Source organism: Rhea americana, unplaced genomic scaffold (genome assembly GCF_003343005.1).
Source record: "Rhea americana isolate MKP2758 unplaced genomic scaffold, rheAme1 scaffold_138, whole genome shotgun sequence".
NCBI lineage: Eukaryota > Metazoa > Chordata > Aves > Rheiformes > Rheidae > Rhea > Rhea americana.
In genome coordinates this window covers 885,081-908,725 of record NW_028185461.1, presented here as the reverse complement: position 1 = coordinate 908,725, position 23,645 = coordinate 885,081, and the positions used below count along the sequence as shown (strand labels likewise).

The 23,645-nt window shown below is 48.5% G+C and overlaps 1 protein-coding gene across 1 annotated transcript; it reads right to left on the bottom strand.

Annotated features, from left to right (window-relative positions):
• Positions 1–247: 247 nt before the first annotated feature.
• PMP22 (peripheral myelin protein 22) lies at positions 248–23,485 on the bottom strand. Its single transcript, XM_085298312.1, has 4 exons — positions 23,271–23,485; positions 21,919–22,009; positions 5,575–5,715; positions 248–1,540 (listed from the first exon to the last, which is right to left on the bottom strand). Exons 1-4 carry the CDS (start codon positions 23,346–23,348, stop codon positions 1,374–1,376), a joined length of 477 nt encoding a protein of 158 aa, XP_085154438.1. The 5' UTR covers positions 23,349–23,485; the 3' UTR covers positions 248–1,373.
• Positions 23,486–23,645: the final 160 nt, after the last annotated feature.

The following is a 23,645-nucleotide window of genomic DNA, read 5'->3' as shown; positions in this document are numbered from 1 at the left end:
AAAAAAAAAAAAAAAAAAAAAAAAAAAAAAAAAAAAAAAAAGGAAGCAACAGCAACACAGTGGTGTCTGGAGTCCTCAGAAGGCAACCTAGGAGAGGCTGCAGCAGGCCGCCCATTCAATTCATTGCCAGACACATCTCGGACGCACAGAGAGGAGGACAGACATCATGCTCCGGCAGTGGATACCAACGAGGCTCCACTCAGAGCTGTTTCTGTTCCTCTTGACCACGGGGGGAGAAAAAGGAACCTTGGTTATAAATGCTTTATTAAAAATAATAGTAAGAGCAAGTCATCTAAGTACAAAAGCAGTTATAGGTCATTTATATTACATAATTATTTCTTCTTTCTAGCATTGTTGTTTACCTCAAGGTTGTTAACTGAATTTCCAGTGAATAAAGGTTAAATGGCTAGCAATATAAGGAATGGTAAATAGATAGCACCATTTCATATATCTGGTATTTCATTTCTTAGATATACTGGGGTTGCGTCTTTCTCATTGATAGTTTATCTACATGGGAAGGCGAAAGTACACTTCAAGGTCATGAGTGACAGTTCCCCAGCACTTTGGCTCAGTGCAGGTGACCCACCAGAGCCCCCAAACCAGCCCTGCAGGGACGAAGAGGCCCGGAGGAGCTGCTGAGCCAGGCTGCAATTGCACCTAAGTGATTTAGAAGCCCAAATTCCCAATTGGGTGTGGCGGCAAGGCAATGGGACTTAGGCACGTAAGTCATTTAGGCACTTTGACAATTAAACCTTCTGCTCTGGAAGCTCTCAAACCTTTTGGAAGTGTCTCCCATCATACCTGTACATGCACTTTGGTTATCAGGATCACAGCATGAGGGAGGAGTGGGGGCCAACCCTCCAGCTGGCGTGAAGGGGTGTAGCGCCGCACTGTTCAGTGGAGCAGCACTGATTTACGCCAACGCAAAATCAGTCAGAGCTGGGTTTTTTTCTGATGGTTTGCTTCGGGTTGGGAAGGAAGGTTCAGGTCAAAGTGGATTTTGCATGAGAGAAAAATCACTGCGCTCTTGTTACACTGTTAAGAGTAATAGTTCCTTAGGCACTTTCTTAGGCTTTAAAACATAGTGTATGGTCAACAAAAGCAAACAATACTATGTACATATATGTAAAAAGTGTTATAAATAGGTTTTTTAAACCATAGATACTATATACATCTTCAATTAACAAGTAACCCTTTGTATGTTTCCTTTTGGGGTTGGTTGGGTTTGGTTTTGGTGGGAGGGTTTATTCCTTTTCTGTGGTGTTTTTTTTTGGTTAATTTTCTTTTCCGTTTTCTCGTCTATTTTCCCCCGCCTCCGTCTCCTCCGTGGACATCATGAGTGCCCTTGTATCGCCACGCCGCCTCCCGTGGGATCACTCGCGCTTCCGTAAGATGATGTAGATGACACCGCTGATGAGGGCCAGTGGGAAGGCCACCCAGGCAAGGATATAGGCAAAGCCGAAGGAGATGTCAGCCGAGGCTTGCTGCCAGTCCGTGTGCCTCACTGTGAAGATGGCTGCGCCACTCATCACGCAGAGCCCTGGCAGGGGAAAACGCACACGTAAAGAGGTGAGCAATGGCAAGTGGAGAGCTGTTCCCTTGCTACAAACCCTAAGCTGGCCTTGCTGGCCATGCTGGAGAGTATAACACCCAATGCTACCAGTGAGAACCTGCATTTTCTATTCCCTTCTCTAATATTTTCTCCTATAAAACTTCTGTGGCACATTTTGGGGTGTATTATGCTGTGGTCTGGCTGTAGCTGATGGGGATATCCCACCCTACCTCAGAGCATGCAAAGCCAAGGCCATGGAGCAAGCAGAAGAGGAGCATCACCTAGGCTAACCCATCCCTAGGGCAAGCATTTTCAGGGTACCCAGCCCTAGGCTGCCATGTCTGAACGAATCCCGCTCCCCAGGGCTTACTGAAACCAGGCTGCAATTTGAACTGCTCTAACACAGCTGTGGCRAGGAGCTGTCAGACAAGCTCTGTTTTTCTGAGGCATAGAAGTTTCTTTATCACCTGCCCAAGCAAGTGCAGCTTGGAGGCCAAGAATGTCCTATGKTCACCCTGGGCTGGCATGTCCGGCAGCAGCGTGTGCCTTTGCACTGCAACACACCCCAACATGCCACCGTTTCTCGAGACAGCAAGAAAAGCTCAACTGCGTGCACCACTGCTGCCCAGGGCTCAAGCCCTTTTCTCCAGTTTCCACCTTCACTAGCCACAGGCCAGCACGAGACCCCGAGSGGTGTCCGGGCCAGGCCTAGCTGCATTAGCCAGCATTTTAGCTTTGTTGCAAAAGCAACCCATCAGCATTGGTTAGCCTAGAGCTAACACAAAGCCACCACTATTTCTCCCTGAAAACAAGGTCTTTCAGTMAATCCCAGCAATTCTATTATATAGTCGCCGGGCTGTTGTCAGAGCTATGTTCCAAATCCCCAGCACAGACCTCAGGACCACCTACATTTAACCAGTGATATTTGAGCTGTAATTCCACTTGACACTGTCCCTTTGTTCTGGGAAAGTGCAGAAGTGGGAATATGTTTCATTAACACGCCGCTGATGCAGTTTCCATTCTCTAAACATGAGAGCAAACTCCCACTGCCGCAGCCCATGCAAGGAAAGCAAAACAATTGTCTCCCGATGCTGGTGGGACAGAGAAGGCTTGCAGCCATGCCAGAGTCACCTACAGACAGCAGAAAATATAGCAGCAATTGTCCACATGAGGAATTTGGCAAAATGGAGGCGATGGTAACGACTGTTTTCCTACATCATCTGCACTGTGGACAACAGAATGACCGATTTGAGGGAAGTATGCTTCAAAAGGGATGCAGGGTAGGAAATCAAGGACAGTCACATTCAGCTGCTTGCACTGATGCAAGCGATAATGCAGCACAACTTTAAAGGTTCATTTTAACAGCACAGTCCGGTCTTGCTTTGACAGAGGAACTGGCCAGTTACCTGCAGGAACTGTACTACTCCCTACAGCTCCATGTATGGTGACACCTCAGCCAGCTGCCCCAGCCCTGTAGATGAGCCATGCTGTATTCCTCTGCATGCTCACAGCCATTTCTCCAAYGCAGGACTTTGCAAAATGCCATGGGACATGTGGAAAGCCTGGCCCTTGTGCCTGAACCTTGCTTTTCTACCCTGCAGGTGRTGTCAGCTCTAGGATGAGCAAGACTGGAGAAAAGAGACAAAAATGATGCTGAGAAGTGATGGAGAAGATGGGTCAACACTGAGAGGCCTGAACCATGTCTCTCCCATGCTGGGTTTACAACTGCTGTCAGAAATTATTTTAGAAGAATATACTATGGGTGTCATGGGTTCACCAGGCAAAAGCTGTAAAAATGGAAGGGAGCTCTTGAGGGTGTTTTGGTGCCTCTGTAACAGCTGAAATCCCCTCAGAAAAAGTTCAGACAGACCTTAAGGGAGTGTTTTCAAGTGCAGTGGAGARGGTGCTGGGGAGGGATCCAGCTCTGCCCTTGAACAACAGGCCAAACAACCTCATGCATCTTTTCTGCCTTTAATGTCCATTTTCCAGTTCTTCCATAACAGAGGTACGCAAAGAGCTTACGCATTGGGCTGCCTCACCAGAAAGCAGTGCAGATAACACCTGCCCTTCCTCTGCCTGCTATGGTATGGATCTGCCACCCAACAGCACCCACAGGTCCTGCCTTTGGCACCTGCTGGCTTGGGCTCAGCACTGCCATTAGTCAGGCTCCAAAACTGGAGGTTGGCTTTGCAATTCTAGACTTTGCCAGGCCGAGTCCTGCTCCAGCCATGGTTTATAGCAGTCTGGTCTTCATGGCTCAGTTTAAGGTCTCTCTTCCCTTCTCGCTCATTTTTTTATTAAGTCATGCAGTGATTTAAAGACAGGCATTAAGGCAGGGGTCATCATTTAAAAAACTCCTTCCAAGTGAAATTAGTGGGGCAATAAAGCACTTCAGAGGGTAGGAAGGGTAGGTTGTCTTCATGTAGCAGTCTGGGGCAGAATGATACTAACAGTAGCAGTGAGGATGATTCAAGCCTCAACACAACACAAGTCCATGAAGGCCCCTGGCCTCCGCTCTGGGCAGCTGAATCCATGCCATCACATCTTCACTGCAATGCTGCCCAAGCCAGCTGGGAGGGGTCTAATGCAGTTGCAGTCCCATTTTTCTCACGCTCTGAGAATCAGGATTCACCAGCAGTCACTTAGGAGACAGTAGCCTCCTGCTCTCAGATGTATTAGACAAGTTCTCACTCAAATAATTGCATTATTAATGCCCAATTCCTCTCCTTGCCTCCATAGCTGTAATGGATTTCTAGACATTTATCTTTCTAGAGATGGTGGACTGGTATTAACTCATCACCTGCTTTATAGCCAAGTACCTACACTTGCAACAGATTGTAATAGATACATGGATAGATAATAGACAGATATAGATTGCTATAGTCGCTAATAAAGTTTAGCTCTGAAGTTGTCCGGGGTTTATAACTTATAAATTAGCCAGTCGCTTAGAGGATGCTCAGGAACTTTCTCTAAAGCTTAGAGGATGAGTTTTTCCACAATGGGCAGGACCAAGGTTAGTTTTGGATCAACTTAACATATGAAGCTCTAGCTATTGACAGGTCTCCTCATGCTGCTGTATGTTAGGCAAAACATCTAACTAGAACCTTTTCACATTTAGTTTTTTGAAGTCTTAACGCCCGAAAATCCTCTTCACTGGTTTCATACACAGAAATGAAAAATAAGCCAGTGCTTTACAGCATCTATATTTGGAGAACTACAATGTGTTACTCGACTAGTGGCTCATCTCCAGAGCTGAGTTCTTTAACTTTTAAAAATAGTAGCTGACAGTTCAGAGACAGATGGCTCATCCTGCATGCTAGAGTGGCTCTTAGCTGCTGTGAAAAGCACCAGGCCCCCTGATGGCAAGTTTACAAATAATCATTCAATCCTGTTTTGCCAAAAGCAGTGTCACTACTTCCCCCCACCCCATCGTCAGCTGAGGAAACCTCRCCCAGTTCAGCAAAGGTGGGATCCCAAAGACTGCCCAAAACCCTGAGCTGTCATCACCACCATTGAGAGCCTGGGAGGGCAATTGCCCTTGGTCCAACAGCCCAAAGTCCCATGCAGTGGAAATGCTGCAAACAGCCCTGAGCGCAGCTCCAGCAGGGTCTGCACCCAGCTAACAGTGAGGCACCCACCTCATTGAAACCACCCCAGCTGGGGACGTGGTGACCTCACATCTTCTGTGGATGCAGCCCAGAATTGCTCAGGGAACATGTAATGCACACTGAAAGCTGGAAACTAGCCCCGGACATCCAAGCGCTCAGAAAGACCCAGATTTTTTGTACCCTCTYCCCATCAATTGAGTCATACAGGTGCCAGCACAGCAGCCTTCCTATTCTCAGCAAAAGCCAGCTCATCCTTGCCTTTTGCACAGCCCTACATCAGCGGCAATTAAGTAATATCCAAGCAGGACCTGCTTTGGTATTCATGAGTGTGCTCATTTTTGCTATTAGTCCTCCCCCTTCACTTGAAAGCACTTTCCCTGCACCACCAGCATCCATTTATCCATCACCACTTACCAGCAAGGATTTGGAAGATTCCAGTAACGTAAAATCGTCCCCCCTTGGTGAGCGTAAATAGCTGGCAGAAGAACAGGAATAAGGACAAGATACTGAAGATGATGGACAGGATCATCATTGCCTGGACAGACTGCAGCCACTCTGGGGGAAAAAGAGAGAAAGACAGCATGGTCAATGCAGGCACTAGGGACTGGAAATCATGTCCCCTAATCACAAGGGCCATATGCTTTCTCAGAGAGCATTTATAATAACAGGCCCACAAGGTGGTATCAGCCCCAGTGCAAAGCCTGGAGAAATCAAGACAAAGTCTCCAGTTCCCCCCACCAACTTTGGTTTGGGGCCTGGGAGTTCAGCTCTACCAAAAACACGTGCAACAAACCATAACACATCAAGTCAGTCAAGCTCAGAGGTAAAATAAATACACCGCTAGTAAAAACACTGTTTGCCCTTATGGACTCAGACCTTTTGGAAAGAGTCTTCACCAGCTGCCAAACTTAGCTGCAGCACAGAGCAGACCAGTTCAACCAACCCCTGCATGAGTCACTGCCCAGCTATTTCCAGGTCTCCTGGGTGTGTAACTCCCCACATTTAAAAAATAAATAAATAAATAAATAAAAATAAAAATAAATAAACAAGCAAAATGCCAGTCTATCGCATGAACAGCTGCAGCTCGACAAAAAGAGGTGGTGCCTCACGCCACTAGCATAGAACCACGTGAGGAAATACTGTTGTGTTTCTTTATGAAGTTTGAGATATTCTCAGCACTCCTGCTCATCTCTAAAGGTTGCTAAGGATACCATATTGAATAATCCACCATGAAAGTCAGGCAGGGATAACGGTTATGCTCTGGAGAGGCAAACTGAAGCACAGATCACACAAGGAGGGGCAGAGATGCATGATCTGGGCYGGATCCTCAGACAGGCGAAATCCCTGTGGCACTGAAGCCTCCTGAATCCCAGTCCCATGTTCCTGCCACAGTTTTACTCTCACCAGCTACTTTCCTCAGGCTGCACTCTGCAAGAAACAGCTTTCCACAGCAAATAGCATTTCTGCAAACAGAAGGCTGAAACTTAGCAAAACTTCCAAATAAAGCTCTGCTTCAGCTTAGCAGTCCTCAACCCACCACGCAGCAGAAGAGGCCATTCAGGACTGCAATGGTCAGCATCTGCTCTCAGAGCAATGATCACAATTTCCCCCCGATATCCTTGCAAGCTGCACCAAGGGAGGTGAGAACAGAACCTGAACCAGAGATCTAGCTATAGCCTTCAACCAAAACAGCAAAGATAATGCACACCGGAGCGGTTCTAGCAGAGGCTCCATAAGAATAGCAAATCCACCCCAGCAGGGAACATCCTCTGCAATTCAGTAACATCAGGTTTGACCTCAGACCATATACAAACTCGCATTTGAATTCTGCCTTCTTACGTTCATGCAACAGGGCAAACTCAGGTCCTGCTCATGTAAGCGGACAGAAAACAGCCAGTGCAGCCTCTGCTCATTGCAGACAGCTTTCTTCCTTCCCCTCCTTTCTCCACTTCTCACACCAAGCTCCTTCACAGTGCTAACATGCCCTGCTAAAGAGCTGTTGCATTTTACTCATTTCAATACTGCCAGGCACATGTCTGTATGCAGCAGTTGTTGCCATTCCTTAGGAAGAGACAGTGACCACTGTGCTCCCTTCCAGTAAATGCCACTGCAGGCTTGCTGCATTTTTCACATTGATACACGCACAAAGTGTTCCATAAGTTTTATCCATCTCATATCAGCAAAGCAGGGAAACCCTCCTACCTCGAGCCATGCCTAACCCTTCAGCTCTCAGGCCACACTAAACCGCCTGGAATGCAGCCAGCAATGGAGAGGAGACAGCTTGAGCACTGATAAAAAAAAAATCAAATCATAAAGCATTGATTTTCCTCCTTGATGCTCAGACCTTACAGGAAGGGTATGGTTAGAAGGTATCCCACACAGCCACTAAACTGTAAACCTCTTCTATGTTCCAGCATTGATTCGGGACCCAGGAAGCCAAATCTTTTGTGATTTCAAAGGCCGCAGGATCTGCCCGGGAGGGCTTGGAGCAGAACCCTTGCTGCTGTGAGGTGGATGCTCCAATTGTCAGCTATTTTAAGAGCACGCTGTCTAGACGGAAAACTGAGCTGAGCCAGCCTTTTAATTGCATCCGCCTCCCCGTGCCTCTGTTTCGCTTCTGAATGCAATCACTTTATCCGGCCTTTGCAAATTCCTGTTGCAATAAAGAGCCGTATTGGAGGAATATAAAGGCAGCCACTGAGAGCAAGAGGAAAAGACTATGACTGGAGAGGTTTCACCAGCCAGCCAGGCTGACCCACCATGTCCAGAGCACTCCAGAGGCTCGCAAGCAGGGCAATTAAGAGATAATACTGGAGACCAGAGCTCCTGCTGTGCTCGCAGCCAGCTGTTTGCTGACATTTAGTGGCCTTCTTCACATATCAAGAGCCGCAATATACATCTCATTTCATGGCTTTGAGACCCACAGGTGCAAGCTAGTGTGCTCCTAGCACACCCAACCCCAGCTGCCCACAGACTTCAGCTGCACAAGGATAGCTAATTGCCTTTAATTCATTTAAAAGCTCCATTATAAATGCAGAGAGCACAGCTACCTTTTCAACTCCATACACTTATTACTATTTTGGCATTAGCACTGAGTCCTACCTATAGGCTTTTAAAAACAAAACAAGTTCCCCAGAGGGAGGTCTGGGCCCCATGAATTGTGCTGCAGGCCTGCCAGTGCTGTTTTTACTTTTAGACTGTTATTTGCGGTTTCCCCTGGACAGTGAGTCGGTTATTCCACTTTTCTGCAGCATCTATTCAGCTCTCTGTTTGTCGCTCTCCTCTTCAGGAGGAGGAAGAACAGGAAACAGAGCGGAAAGGGTAGATAACACCCTACACAGTGCTTCCTAAGAGACTTCATCCGTGGCTGGTTTTGAGCCCTTTCAACCAGTCAGAAAATGAGGTGGAAGTTTTTAGAAAAGAACTGATAATGTTTCCCTGGGCTCCATAAGCCTCAGTATGCTCAATACTGCTGCTTGCATCCTAACAGCAAGGAAAAGAGTGACTCCAAGAACAGCTCAAAAGATGGAAATTGCTACACCAGCTGTGTCGGAAGCTTCAATACAGACAGAGCCTCTTGTAGCAGATGCTGCCCTACAGGTCCCCGGCTGCAGGGAGTGCTTGGAGCCTTTCCAGAAGGCCTGGACTGGTGGTCCGCCCTCCTGCAAGAGGTGTGCTGTTGTTGACAATTTGTGTCATCAAGTCAAAGAGTTGCGGGATGAAGTCAGTAGACTGCGAAACATGCGAGAAAGTGAGCAGGAGATAGACAGGGCATCCTCAGAGACCGTGCTGCTCCCGGAGTCCCAATCCCCTGCAGCAGGGGAGTTGCTGGAGGACTCTGTGAAGAGTGAAATAGTACAGCACAGCACTGTCGAAGAAAGCTGGAAGCTAGCTGCTTCTCGAACAAAAAGAAGAAAGGCCCCTAATCCTCCTGTAGTCTTGGAGTTACAGCTGAAGAACAGGTTTAGTGCACTCCAGGATGAGGAGAACCCGGACCTGGCCTCAAGGGAAGCAACTGGGCTGTCTGAGCCTGTGTCTTGCGTGACCACTCGGAAGAGGCGATGAGTGGTTGTAGTGGGTGATTCCACGCTGAGGGGGACAGAGGCGCCTGTCTGCGGACCTGACCTCTCCTCTAGAGAGGTTTGCTGCCTGCCGGGGGTGAGCATACAAGATGTGTCTGAAAGGCTACCAAGGATTGTCTGCTCCTCAGACTACTCCCCTCTGCTGCTTTTTCACGTGGGTGCTAACGACACAGAGAACAAACTAGAAACAATCAAAGAAGACTTCAAGACCTTGGGCACAGTGGTCAAGGGTCTGGGAGCCCAGGTGGTCTTCCCATTGGTCCTACCCATTAGGAGGAAGCATGAGAGGAGGAGTAGGAAGATTTTCCAAATCAACAACTGGCTACACTGCTGGTGTTGGCAACAGGTTTTTGGATTCTATGACCATGGAACATGGTTTGAAGACCAACAACTGGTGGGGAGAGATGGGATTCACCTCACTAAGTGGAGCACATTTGCCTYTGCAAACAGGTTGGCCAGTCTAGTAAGGAGGGCTTTAAACTAGGTAGGAGGGGGGGAGAGAGGGGTGGCACACAGGGTAGACAACCAAACACAATTTGGGTTGGGGGGCCTCCAACGGGTGCATGCAGCTGGGGATGGGACACGTGTTTGGGACATGGCTATGGGGGACCCTTGTATACCCTTCCTGGAAAACCTGCAGGCATGACTACCTCTTTGAAATGCATGTATACCAACACACGCAGCATGGGGAACAAACAGGAGGAGCTGGAGATCTGTGTGCGATTGCAGGGCCATGATCTCATTGCAGTCATGGAGACATGGTGGGATAGCTCACATGACTGGAATGCTGTCATGGATGGCTATGTGCTTTTTAGGAAAGACAGGCCAGGAAGGCGAGGTGGTGGAGTTGCTCTTTATGTGAGACAGCAACTGGATTGCATTGAGCTCTGCCTAGGGGTGGAGGAGGAGGAGGCAGTTGAGAGCTTAGTGAAGATCAAAGGGCAGGCCAACATGGGGGACACTGTTGTGGGTGTCTACTACAGGCCATCTGACCAGGAAGAGAAAGTTGATGAGGCCTTCTACAGACAGCTGGAAGTAGCCCCACGATCACAGGCTGTGGTTCTCCTGGGGGACTTCAACCACCCTGACATCTGCTGGAGGGACTACACAGCAAGGCACAAACAGTCCAGGAGGCTCCTGCAATGCACTGATGGTAACTTCTTGTCACAAATGGTGGAGGAGCCTAGGAGGAAGGGTGTCCTGCTGGCCCTTGTCCTTACCAACAGAGAGGGACTGGTTAGGTATGTGAAGGTTCGGGGTAGCCTTGGCTGCAGTGACCATGAGATGGTGGAGTTCAGGATCCTGCAGGGAAGAAGTAAGGCACCAAGCAGGATTGCAACCCTGGACTTCAGGAGAGTGGACTTTGGGCTCTTCAGAGACCTAACTGGTGAAGTCTCATGGGTTAAGGCCCTAGAAGGAAGGGGGGTCCAGAAGAGCTGGCTAATATTCAAACATCACTTCCTCCAAGCTCRAGAGTGGTGCATCCCTATGAGTAATAAGTCAGGCAAAGGGGGCAGGAGACCTGCATGGATGGGCAAGGAGCTCTTGGCCAAATCTAGACAGAAGAGGAAAGTACACAGAATGTGGAAGAGGGGACAGGCTACTTGGGAGAATTACAGGAATGCAGTCAGAGTATGCAGAGATGCGGCGAGGAAGGCTAAGGCCCAGTTGGAATTGAGTCTGGCAAGGGATGTTAAGGACAATAGGAAGGGCTTCTTCAAACACGTCAGTGGCAAGAGGAGGACTAGGGAAACTGTGGGTCTGCTACCGAGTGGGGCAGGGGCCCTGGTGACAAGGGATACAGAGAAGGCAGAGTTACTGAATGCCTTCTTTGCTTCAGTCTTCACTGCWAAGGGCAGCCCTCAAGAATYCCAGAGCCTGGACGTGAGGGAGAAAGTCTGGAGAAGAGAAGACTTTGCTTTGGTTGAGGAGGACAGGATTAGAGACCTTCTGGGCAGGCTAGACATCCACAAATCCATGGGCCCTGATGGGATGCACCCATGGGTACTGAGGGAGCTGGCGGATGTTGTTGCCAGGCCACTCTCCATCATCTTTGAAAGATCCTGGAGAACTGGAGAGGTGCCTGAGGACTGGAAGAAACCCAGTGTCACTCCAGTCTTCAAAAAGGGCAAGAAGAAGGACCTGGTCAGCCTCACCTCCATCCCTGCAAAGGTGATGGAACAGCTCATTCTGGATGTCATCTCCAGGCATATGGAGGAAAAGAACATGATCGGGAGTAGCCAGCATGGATTCACCAAGGGGAAATCCTGCTTAACCAATCTGAGAGCCTTCTATGATGGAATGACTGGCTGGGTAGATGAGAGGAGAGCAGTGGACATTGTGTACCTTGACTTCAGCAAGGCTTTTGACACTGTCTCCCATAACATCCTCCTAGATAAGCTCAGGAAGTGTGGGTTAGACGAGYGTACGGTGAGGTGGATTGAGAACCAGTTGAAAGGTAGAGCTCAGAGGGTTGTCATCAGTGGCGTGGAGTCTAGTTGGAGGTCTGTGGCTAGTGGTGTCCCCCAGGGCTCAGTACTGGGTCCCATCCTGTTCAACTTATTCATCAATGACCTGGATGAGGGGACAGAGTGCCTCCTCAGCAAGTTTGCCGATGATACCAAGATGGGAGGAGTGGCTGATACACCTGAGGGCTGTGCTGACATTCAGAGAGACCTGGACAGGCTGGAGAGCTGGGTGGAGAGGAACCTCATGAGGTTCAACAAGGGCAAGTGCAGAGTCTTGCACCTAGGGAGAAATAACCCATGCACCAGTACAGGCTGGGAGCTGACCTGCTGGAGAGCAGCTCTGCAGAGAAGGACCTGGGAGTGCTGGTGGATGACAAATTGACCATGAGGCAGCAATAGGCCCTTGTGGCCAGGAAGACCAATGGTATCCTTTGGTACATTAGGAAGAGTGTTGCCAGCAGGTTGAGGGAGGTGATCCTGCCCCTCTACTCAGCCCTAGGGAGGCCTCCTCTTGAGTACTGCATCCAGTTCTGGGCTCCCCAGGACAAGAGAGACATGGAGCTACTGGAGAGAGTYCAGCACAGGGCTACGAAGACAATTAGAGGGCTGGAGCACCTGACCTCTGAGGAACAGCTGCAAGAGCTGGGCCTGTTTACCCTGGGGAAGAGAAGACTGAGGGGGGATCTTATCAATGTGTACGAGTACACAAAGGGAGGGTGTCAGGGGGACAGAGACAAACTTTTCAGTTGTTCCATGTGACAGGACAAGAGGCAATGGGCAGAAASTGAACCACAGGAAGTTCTGCCTGAACGTGAGGAGGAATTTCTTCACTGTGAGAGTGACGGAGCACTGGAACATGTTGCCCAGAGAGGTTGTGGAATCTCCTTCTCTGGAGATATTCATGGCCAGCCTGGATGCAACCCTGTCTAACATGCTCTAGGTGACCCTGCTGAGCAGGGAGGTTGCACTAGATGATCTCCAGAGGTCCCTTCCAACCTTACTGATTCTGTGATTCTGTGATTCTATGATTCTGTGCCTGGGATGGTGATAACCACATTTCACTGCTCTAAAACCTAATGCAAAAGAAGGAAGGAAGGAAGGAAAGAAAGAAACCCAAGAGCAGAAATCACAGCCACATCCCCAGGAAAGAGAACAGCTAACCAAATGCCTCCAAGCAAAACTCCAGCCCTGCTCACAGGGAGGTTTTATACCCCAACGAGGGCTGCAGCTGAGCAAGATTGATGGGATGGGGCAGGTAGGAAGGTGCCCTTGGCCAGGAGCAGAAGCCTTTAAAGAACAAGCATTGGCACTCCAGGACTGAATTTACTGCTCAGTCATGGACGTTCTATCTTGTTTTTGACCCAGACAGGGAAACTCCAAAGTGCAAGACCCTAATTTGAGCAATCAGCTTCTGCTAATGTACTCTGTGTAAGATAGAACTACATTAGTTTTATGTGATAAAATCACCTGTGTGCTGTAACCTGCAGCTTATAACACCATTTTGCACCTATATCATTCCCTTTGCAAACTGTGTACATGCTGTACCTTAAAATCTGACCACTGCTAGGGAAGATAATATCCACTAAGGAGGTACTTGTAGCATATAATTTGTACAAAACTAACCAGAGGGAAATTTCTGACAATGCGTGGAAGGCAAAACCTACTCTTTCAATACTACGAGCAAAAGAAGATCAGCAGGGTCAGGAAAAGGACATGCACTTACTAGCACAGTTACCAGCCTAGGTCTGCCACGAAAAGACAGGTTTTCCAAGCAGAGCTGCTCCAAAGCACACTCTCAGACTTCAAGGTCCAATCAGGAACCAGAACTAAGCCCAGCATCCTTCCTACACCACATTGGAATTGCAGGGGCTTGCAACGGTTATAAACCTGGTTATTCAACCCCCTTAGCTGAGTTGAAGAAGGGTAAATTGAAGATGTAGAAGTACTACCTCAGTTGCACCCGTTCTGCAGCTGAACTTAAGACYGCTGCTCCTTGGCAACTTGCTGTAGTGACACGGAGACACGTAAAAGCTTGGATACCCACAGCGCTCTTGTCGAGTGGCGCAGACATCTTCCTGACACCAGCCATGTCCCCTCCATTCGAGCCCAACCTCCACTTCCTGCTCTTACGGGAAATAGCATCATACAGATCCAACCAGGCCACTAAGCTGCCTGCACCATTTCCTAGGAAAAGGCCAGCTCTGTGAAACAGTAACTTCCTCTCTGTTTGTTCCCAAATCTCCACCAGTGCGACTACAATTATAGAGTTAAGCCAAGTCTCACCTCCAGTAAAAGCAGTTTTTATGACCAATGGCTGCTTCTTCCATGTTCTCCTATGCCCAGGGTGTTGGATTGAGATATTCCTGGGAAGCCTTGAGAAAGAGGGGATTTTAAAGAGCTCCCAAGACATTTGGAAGGTGCAAGGGATGAGAAGGTGTGAAGACCCAAGGGCCGTGGCTGCTTAGAGAGGAGCYAAATGAAGAAGCTGCTGCAGCTCCTCCCTGGGAGGTACTATCCGCCACGATGCATGTAGCCTTGCTTTTCAGCTGAAAGAACACAAGCTGGGGAATATGAAGAGACTTCCCAAACCCTTCAGCACAAAACAAGATCTCCCAAAGCCCTCTCTTTTCCTCCTCTCCTCCTCTTGCCTTGCCCTCCAACCTACATCAAAGATGTTCTTGAGTCCAGGGGATTCCAGAGCTGTCAGATTCAAACATAAATGGCTTTCAGAGCTCTGCCCTTCACATTGTTGCCACCTCATATCTCTGTAGTTCAGCTGCAAGGCCAGAAAAGTGGTTCTTTTGGACATCAAAGCTCACATCCCATGAAAAGCAGCTGCTGGCACTGACAAACTGCTTTGCTCCTCTTCCAGTGATGCTCCTCTTCACAATGTTCAAGCCAACTCCTCTCCAAGACCCTCAAGGTAGAACTGATCTCCCTTTGCAGGGCTCATGCATGAAAGCAGAGGGGGTAAATAAACCTATCTGAGGAGCTGAGGCTGAAATGATTTATATACCAATTGGCACTGATATACTGAGAGGAAAGTCCAGCATCAGTACGTGTTGGCACCACCAGCTGTTTATGCCTCATTTGAAACCGAGATAAATGCACCCACAAAATTCATTGATGCACTCCAGCTCCAAGGAAGCAATACAGCAAGCCTTCAAATTACACTCATCCTGCAAAACAGTGGATGTGGCATGAACCTTACACTGGTCCCTTCACTTCTCAGGGATCACTGGACTGCAGCTGGATACCAGGTCACCGCCCTTGCCCAAGCGATGGACCATTTCCCTGCTCTTCCCTCCTGCATGAGAGGCCCCTCTGCTTCCAGGGAACACTTGAAGTTGAAAGGGAGAAGGCAACTGAGCAATATCGCTATTAAAAATCAGGAAGCTGTGACTGAGATCCTTTAAAGTCACAAACACATCAGGTTACTTCAGGAAGGTAGGTCATCTGGCAGCTCAGGAGGATGACTGTGAGGGTGGAGGTGCAGTAGTGGAAACCTACAAGTCTAACTAAGTCTGAAAAATATTATGTGAAGGGTCTTGAGGCACTGCATTCTGCAGTGGACTCTGCCACCCAATTCTATGGGTTTTCCAGCCATAGTCTTCCCACACATATTGTATTCTTCCTCCCTTTTGCTCCTCTTCCATCAGTTAAAATGCCCACTGCAGAAGTGCTGTTGAACCAAAGCGGCAACTGAATAGATAGTTAGCAGTTGAGAACCGGGAAAACAGCCTGGTTTCTAATCACTCCACATCACATGCTATTTGTAACAAGAACCAGCAATAACATAACAAAATTTTTTTTTTAAGCTGATGAAACCCTTTCATATTGTAAGCAACGCAGTTATGGTAGAAACTGTTCTGAAATACAAAACATTCTGCCAGGATACAAGGCAGTTAATTTGTGACAACTAAATGCCAAGCCACAGTCACCCATGTGTTGGCAGAAGGGGTTCAGGGTTGACCATGGTGGGCCAACATCATCTGTCATTAATTTAAAGGGGATACACCARAATCACAAAATTCTGAGATTATAGTAAGTCCCTTCTTCTCTGTCGGAAAGTGTGAAGACCCTAAAGGACCCAGAGGTGTCACCAAACTGAGGTGTCTTCACACATGGGCCATAGACTGAATGGGACTAGCTAGTATCTGCTGCCTCAAATGTAAAGGCTGTGCATTATCAAATATAAAGGCTATCCATTATTTACTGCAAGGTTTCCTTGTAACAAATGCAATATCCGTAAATATTGGTAACTTCTCTAGTTTGTAGCTATTCAACTGAAATAAAACCAAAGGCTGCAACAGTTCTCTGCCTGCAGAATACATGAAACAACACAAGATAAGGTCCAAAAGATTACTTTTACATCCAATAAATATCAGAAACMATTTTTAAGTCTTTGAATAGAAGCCTCTGATTTGCAGAGAGGCCTGGACTATTGCTTCTACCTCACCCTTTGGCTCAAGAAAGTCTCCCCTTACCAATGACAAACACATTCCCCAAGTCTTGACCTGGTTTTACCAGACTCATCTGTTTCAGTACCAGACTCATCTGTTTCAGTGGGCTGGAGTGAAATTTGCCCCTACTTCTTTTCATTCAGATATTTTATACTCACTATCAATAATAGATACTGAGAAATAACCTTCCTGCAAGAAATGTTGCAATGAAGCCTTGCAACATCATTTTTGGCCACAAAGAGTAGTGCTCCAGGTCAATCTACAAGCAGCTTGCAGCCCACATGCAAAAGGTTTCCTTGGGCAGCAGGAAGGGGGCACCGTGAGAATGAATTGGGAGTCCAAGGCCAAACCCTCCTCCTGGTGACACCTGCCTGTCCCAGCTTGGCTGTTACCTCCATCCAGATGGTCACTAGTAGGCAACATAAAGCAGCAGCAATACTCATTTTGGTGAGAGCATGCTGGTTCTCACCAGCTGAGATTTAGTCCCCCAGTATATGTTGATGGTCCAGGATCAGAGGAAGTAGAAAAGCAACCCAATTTCCCTAAACGTTTCCTATGTCATGTGACTGACTCCTAAATCACAGCAGGGGAAACAGGAATCAGGTTCACTACTATCTCTAGAACAGTTATTTATTTTCCTCACTACTGTGTCCTTTTTTTCCTTCTATTTGTCAGCATTATGTAGCAAAAAAGAGAAAAAAATCTTGATGCGTCTGCAGTGAGAATGTTTAATGAAGAAGTATTCATAATTTCCTTTTAGAAGTTTTAGGACTGCAATGGGAATGTTTCATAGAATCGGTAAGGTTGGAAGGGACGTCTGGAGATCATCTAGTCCAACCCTCAAGCAAGTGGCACAGGGATCAAACCCGCAACCTTGGTATTCTTAACACCACGCTCTAACCAACTGAGCTAATTACATGTTTARTAAACAAGTATTCATAGTTTCCTTTTAGAAGTTTTAGGAATCAAAGCATTGCTGGAAGAGAGTTTGAGAGAGTAAGGGTAGCAAAAGCACTTGACAGCGCAGAAGTGATTCATTCATATACTTCTGTTATACATTTTGAAGTGAAGAAAAAGCAACACTACTCCTTGTGGGAACAGCTGATGGGTCTGAGTGCAGGTGCCCGTGTTGTGCAAGGGCTGCAGATATTTCTTGCTTCTCCCRGCGCAAAAAATATGAAATGCATTTCACTAGCACAGTCCTGCCGAGGCAGAAGCATGGCTTATGTCCCATGCAGAATTTCCACCGATCCAAGTTAACCCATGTCACGAGAGCACACATCCTGCTGGCGCTTAACCACAGCAGTGGGTTTTCCCCTAAATGATGCTTTCTGCAGAAACACGGGATCGATAGAGAAGCTTGGGAGTGATCCAGGCTTGTTTCTCATGATGATCCTGCTGCCAGTGTCTCTGGCTGGAGGGATATGAGCTGGTCCAAAGCCACTTTGTGCCACTGAGGAAAAAACGAGCAACTCAGGGAGGGCCAGCAAAGGGGCTCTGAATAAGAGGGAATCAGTCTGCAAAAATATCCGAGCAATCCTTGGTGTGCGGAGGCACTGGTCCCATTAAAGGTCCATCACAGCCCCACCAGTGTCTGTGCTGTTCAGAGATCTCTGCTCTGGGGGACCCACGCTGGCTTTGCTTGTGGCCATCACATGAGCAAATCAATGAGTGCATCATGTGGCCTGTGGCACTTAGTAATCATGTGGATTGGTGTTCTGCATGCTTCCCAAGGTTTGGGGCTTTTTTCTTCTCCCTTTAAAAAAAACCACCATGCTGCCTTTGAACAAACTATCATGCAAAAGTCTCAGAGTAGTGATACGAAAAACAGTCAGAAGAAAACAGGAAAAATGTTTYATAAAGTTACAGGATGACGTAGGGATCCAGAGATCCCCTCTGCTTCCCTGCATTTGACATTCCCATCAAAATCCTGAAATGGCAGCAGGAAAAAATCTTGATGACAAAAGAAAAATCAAACTGGATAGAAAAGGCCTTTTTTGAAGAAAAATACTGTTGTCTGGAAATTTTTTTATGGAATGTGTATAAGATCATTTGAGTTACTCAGGTTAGACTATTTGCATTCACGACTTCAGAAGAATTACACAGCTGAGAGTCTGGCTCCCAGCCTTGTAAAAGCACAATTCTGGGACTCAGAGCCGAATTCTTGAGATAAGTCTTTTCCAGGAATGTCTGACAGYGCAAACGGAGCAAAGATTGCAACATTTTTTCCATAGTTCTCAGCCTCTTGAAAAAATGTCATTATCCAGCAAGTAAACGCAGAAATCAAAGCGACAAGCAGGCARTTGTAAAAGCCAAAAAAGTGGGCATCTCCCCCAACATGATGTTTTCTCCTTCCCTGTGCTTGGCTAGTGGCAAGGACTCTTGTCCCTCGCAGGCGCAGCAGGGTTTGAACCCTGCTGGACCATCTATAAAGTTCACAGCACGGTCTCCAAATCTGCCACAGTTAAATGCTAGAGACGGGCTGGCAGCAGGTTTCCAAGCAATAGCTTGCAGCCAGRCATCCAAATAACGGCCATCTAAATAAAAAAGTCCTTGTGTGGCAGTCCAATGGACGAGGAGAGCATCATCCAGCATCGCCGTGCCGTGAGACCCACAAACTGACATCGCAGAGCAACAAACCTGCAGCCTCAAGGCTGTAGCAAAACGCCTGCCCACATTCCAAGTGTGAGACCAAGCTTTAGGATGGGATGGAGAAACTCTCCACTGCAATGACCACTATGACAGCCGGAGGAAAAACTGCCGCTGCATAAAGCCGAAGTTGTGCCAAATTCCTCAACGAGGATCTCCTGCACTTACCCCAGAGCAGAGCTTGGTGCTCTGCTATTAACCATTCAGTACTACCTTTGGCACAGGCACAGAGAGAAATTCTTAAGGCTTTCTATAACTCAGTATAACATGCACAGCCTGCATTTTGAGAGATTTAAATGAGAACGGTTTGCGGTATCTTGTAGAAGAGTCTTTATATTTTTGAAAGTAAGCACGTTCTTAGCCAAGAATATGAGGAGAGGACAGTCAGCCAAGCAGAGGACCAGCCTGAGCTTTGGAAGTAAGCCAGCCACAGCATCCTGGTCATGCCCTAGGCCTACGTACCAGTTATCGCTCCGAAAAGCGGCTGACTGCAGCTGCAACAGGGGAGGTGGGAGCAAGGGGCTCAGAGASAGGCACAAGGGAGGGAGGGGTGCAGTGATTTCCTGGTAAGGATGTCACAGGGTATTTCTATTCTGTTTTCAGAAGCAGATTTGGAAAGCCTTGCTCGAGTATACAAAATATTTTCTTATTTTGTGTTTCTACAGCACAGTTGAGGAGTGAATCCAGGAGTCAGGGTACCACCAAATAAACAGGAGCTCCTCTCACAACCCTGCCGTGGGGCGGATGGGGGCAGAGTCTTTCCCCCATGCAAAACCCCTTTCAGCGATGCCAGAGCAAAACCTGCATTTAGATAAGTGTTGGCAGAGATCACAGGGTACCTCTATTCAAAGCACAGCCCACAGTGGCACCTCATCAACCAAAGTCAACTACTCAACCACATTTTTAGCTGGCCTGTCTTGACTACAGCCCTTTGAGCGATATAATTTCATCACCGAGAAGGGYCCAAAGGGAACCCCCTCTTGGAGAAGCTTCTGGAAACAGGGCATGTGATCTAGACCAGCATCATGGGGATCACCTGGAGGTGATGAACAGCAACTTCAGAGTCACCCTGGGATAAACCTTCTCAACCACACTTGGAACAAGCTCTTCTCAACACTGACAACTCCTCTATGTTCAGGATCCTGCAGAAACTGAGGAAAAGTGGCGCAGGTTTGCAAAGCAATCAGCAGGACTTTGGGGACGACTTTAGAGCCCACCACTGTAGGACTCCAGGGTAACTGCTGCCTTCTTATTGAAGCACAAGCTCAGCAGTTTTGGAGTGTGCATGAATGGACATGAACCAGCCTACCTACGCCACAGACAGCAAGCACAAGTCAACTGCTGGAGAGGGACATTGCTCCTGCAATCTGCTCGACTGGAACGCAGTCCAGCAGCTTCACGGCCAGCCTGGACACCACCAGGCGTCAGCAGAGGCCCACGAAGGTGGCTTTACTCCCACCACAACCTGAGCCTGAGCTGGGAAACACATCACTGCTTATAGTGGAAGTAAAATTAGAGGGAGAATAAACATCACCATTTATCTCCCCACATCAAGTATCTGCAAGTATTTTGTTCCCAGATGGCTGGAGTTCAGAGCAAACTGCATCTCCAAAACCCTCTGATATTAGTGGAGGCTCCAAACACTGCTAAGACCTCTTGAAGACATTTTGTCCTTGCCTTAACTGTGCTCTTTCCCATCTGGCCCACATCTCCCCTTCCTGCACACCAAGACCATGGCCCTGCTAGCCTGCCCTGCCACTCCTCCTGKGAGGGTTATGCACCATGCTGGTCCCTGAAGAACCGAGCATGCCTTCCTGCCGCCTCCTTTACCTCATCGACTGCCTTTGGTATCAGGGAACCTCCTTCACATCTGCTGAATTCTAGCCATACCAGCAGACCCATTCCTTTAAAAGGAGCAGAAGCTGAACAGTGTTTCCTATGCAGATTCAGTACTGCTACTATTATTAAATGCCCTGAAAACTCTGGGTCACTGGTTCTTAGCAGGAACTCCTCTCCTGCTAACCTTCAAAATCAATGTGCATGAAAAAACGCCCAGGGTGACATGAGCCTCCACCCAGTGAAGAGCAACTCTACTGACTTATGTAAGATATCCATGAATGGAGCCAAGTGCAGCACAACTCCTGGGCCCTCCACCCGACACAAACCCCCAGAGGCGAGAGCAGCRGCACAGCCAGCTCCTGTTCCCACCAAAAACACCACTAAAGCCATGCTTCAGACATACAATTAAGCCTAGAAAATACCAGGGCTCTTCAACCACCTGCGACATGCAGATACCCTGGGGACCGTTTCACAGGGGGGATGCAGCCTCACATAGCACTCCGGTGGCCCAGCAGTGCTTGGCAGGCAAAGGGCTCAAGCCACTGAGAGGCAGGGGAAAGCTGTGGTAGAGAAAGTGTATGAGTAATGCCCTTGGGAAGGGAAAATGAACGGTGACGTAGTGCTTAGCAGGGCCTGAGTTCTGAGCATCGCCATGTCCCACACGTGGTACGAGGCAGCAAACCACAGGAGGAGGGTAGTGCCCAAGCCTCGGCTGTCACAGCTGCCAAAAGCAGTGCTGCTTGCTAGATAGGAGACTGGGTATCCTCCAGGAGACAGGGCATCCTCCGGGCACAAGGGGCATCAWGAAAAAAAAGCTGTCCCAGCTGAAGCCAGGGCATCACCACTCGGGCTGAGTGCAGAGAACATCTCACCCGGGGAGATGCCCTGCATCTCRAGGTCAGCAAGTAACACTGATGGATGTTGGCTCCCAGCACCCTGGCTGAGCCCTGTCTTGCCCTCAGGGACTCCCAAGCAACACAAAACAATTTYCCCCAGCCCAACTGATGTGTCAGCTCAGGGTCACCTGCACCAGTGATGCCTGGGGTTGGCCCCACAGCGACCGAGAGCTCGTGTCCCTAGGGAGGCAGAGGCTGTGGTGAGGTGAAAGCAGAGGATGGACTGGCTTCAGGTGGGCACCAGGAGGAGAAKCACAAACAACCTGGACCGGTGACCAACCCCAGTTACCTACTCGAATACCACTCAGTTTCACAAATCTGGGGAGGAAGAGCGAAGCATCAGCRATGCACGAACACTCACCGTTCGTGGACGACGTCAGGCAGTGGAAGACGCTACCGGTGGTGCAGTTCTGCCAGAGGTCTGCCGTGTGCCCAACACCCACGAGCCATTGCTGCAAGAGAGACACAGCCCCGTGAACCACGGCATGCCAGGGGGAGCCCCACGCACCACAGCACGCTCCTGCCACGCGTACAACTCTCTGCCCGCTCTGCATTTCCATAAAACAACACGGGGTCGGATAGCCTGAGTGTGTATATGCACGCGAGTACCCCTATGGGTGTTGCCAAGCACAGGCTTTTTTTTAATAAAGAGGTTGGAGAGCAAATACTGATATTTGCCTTTAGCTGCTTTTGCCTCAACGGCTTCGAAACAGAAGCTCTTTATTCTCTTTAAACATCAGCAAACCTCACAGGGGAAGCACGCTTCCCTCTCTCTCTACCTTCCTCTCCCTCAGTGGCTGGCCTGGCTATTTGAATGGTTCCACGTGATTTCTAACGACTTGAAAAATTTTGAAAAGGCTTCTACTGCTACAGGAAAAAGAAAAAAAAAAAGAACTAGTGAAGCAAGCCTGGAACTTGCTAGCTCTGCAAAACTTCTGTGTTAAAACCAAGGCAAACTGCTTAAGCAGGCGACACATTATCTAGGCTCTGGCCTGGAAAACGGTGCTGGGAATCCTATGCTGGTGCAGCATCCAACCCTCTGGCTTCCCATGGCTGCAAAGCCTAGACAGTCCGTGGCAGCAGCCCATCTAGTTTAGGGGACAAAAGCAGCCCCAAAGAAGCAGGTCTGGGGAACAAAACAGTTGGTGCCAAGGACCAYTGGGTCCACACTGGGCAAGTTTGAGGGGCCTTGCTCAGACTAGCTGCCTTCTGATCCCGTGGCCTGATACCTGTTAGCAATTGGAGCTCATTTGTTAAATGGCAGTGCATTTTCCAGTGTAGTTTCATCCAAAAGGAATCTAGTTTAGATGCTCCAAGTCTGCTCCACCATGTGAACSAAAGCATGGAAAAGGGGGTGGGGGGGGAGGAGGGATGAGCAGGAAACTGTCTTCAGAAATGCTCTGCACCTCCAGAGCAAAATATTATGTGGATGCACTCAGTACCCAGTGCTGCACACCAAGTTAACCACCAGCTACATGCTGAGAGCATAAATTAAGAATTGTCTGTGCAAAATGCTCCAAAATTCCACTATTCATAAGAATACCAATCTGAAAGTTAGTTTCCTGCTAAAAGCCAGGCTGAAAAATAAACTAAGAATAAAAATATGTGTGTTCATCTTTCCATGCCATCTCCTTCCTTGGCTGCTCCCCAGCTTGCCGGTGCCTCCGTGCCCGCTTTGCCTGAACACGAAGGAGGACGTGAGTTCATACTTACACTAACRATGGTGGAGATGAAGAGGAGAACCAGCACGGAGACGTGGAGCACGATGATCCCCAGCAGCAAAAGTAGCATCTTGGTGGTAGTCTTGGGCAGAGCTGAAGAGGGAAAGAGATGCTAAACGTCCCCGTGTGTGTGTGTGTGTGTGTGTGTGCCTGTGTATGTCTGTGCCGGGGGTGCAAATCCCAGCCCGGAGGGCAGCAGGAGGCGCTGCGCCGACGGGCAGGGGCCGGAGCAGATGCAACAGCGCGGTTAAATATACTCCTGCCGGAGCGGAACATGTACCGTGCCAAACATGCGTTTTTTCTGGGGAGGGGAGATGCGCGGGGGCAGGCGGGAGCCGCCGCGGAGCAGCGCGCAGGGCGGCCGCCT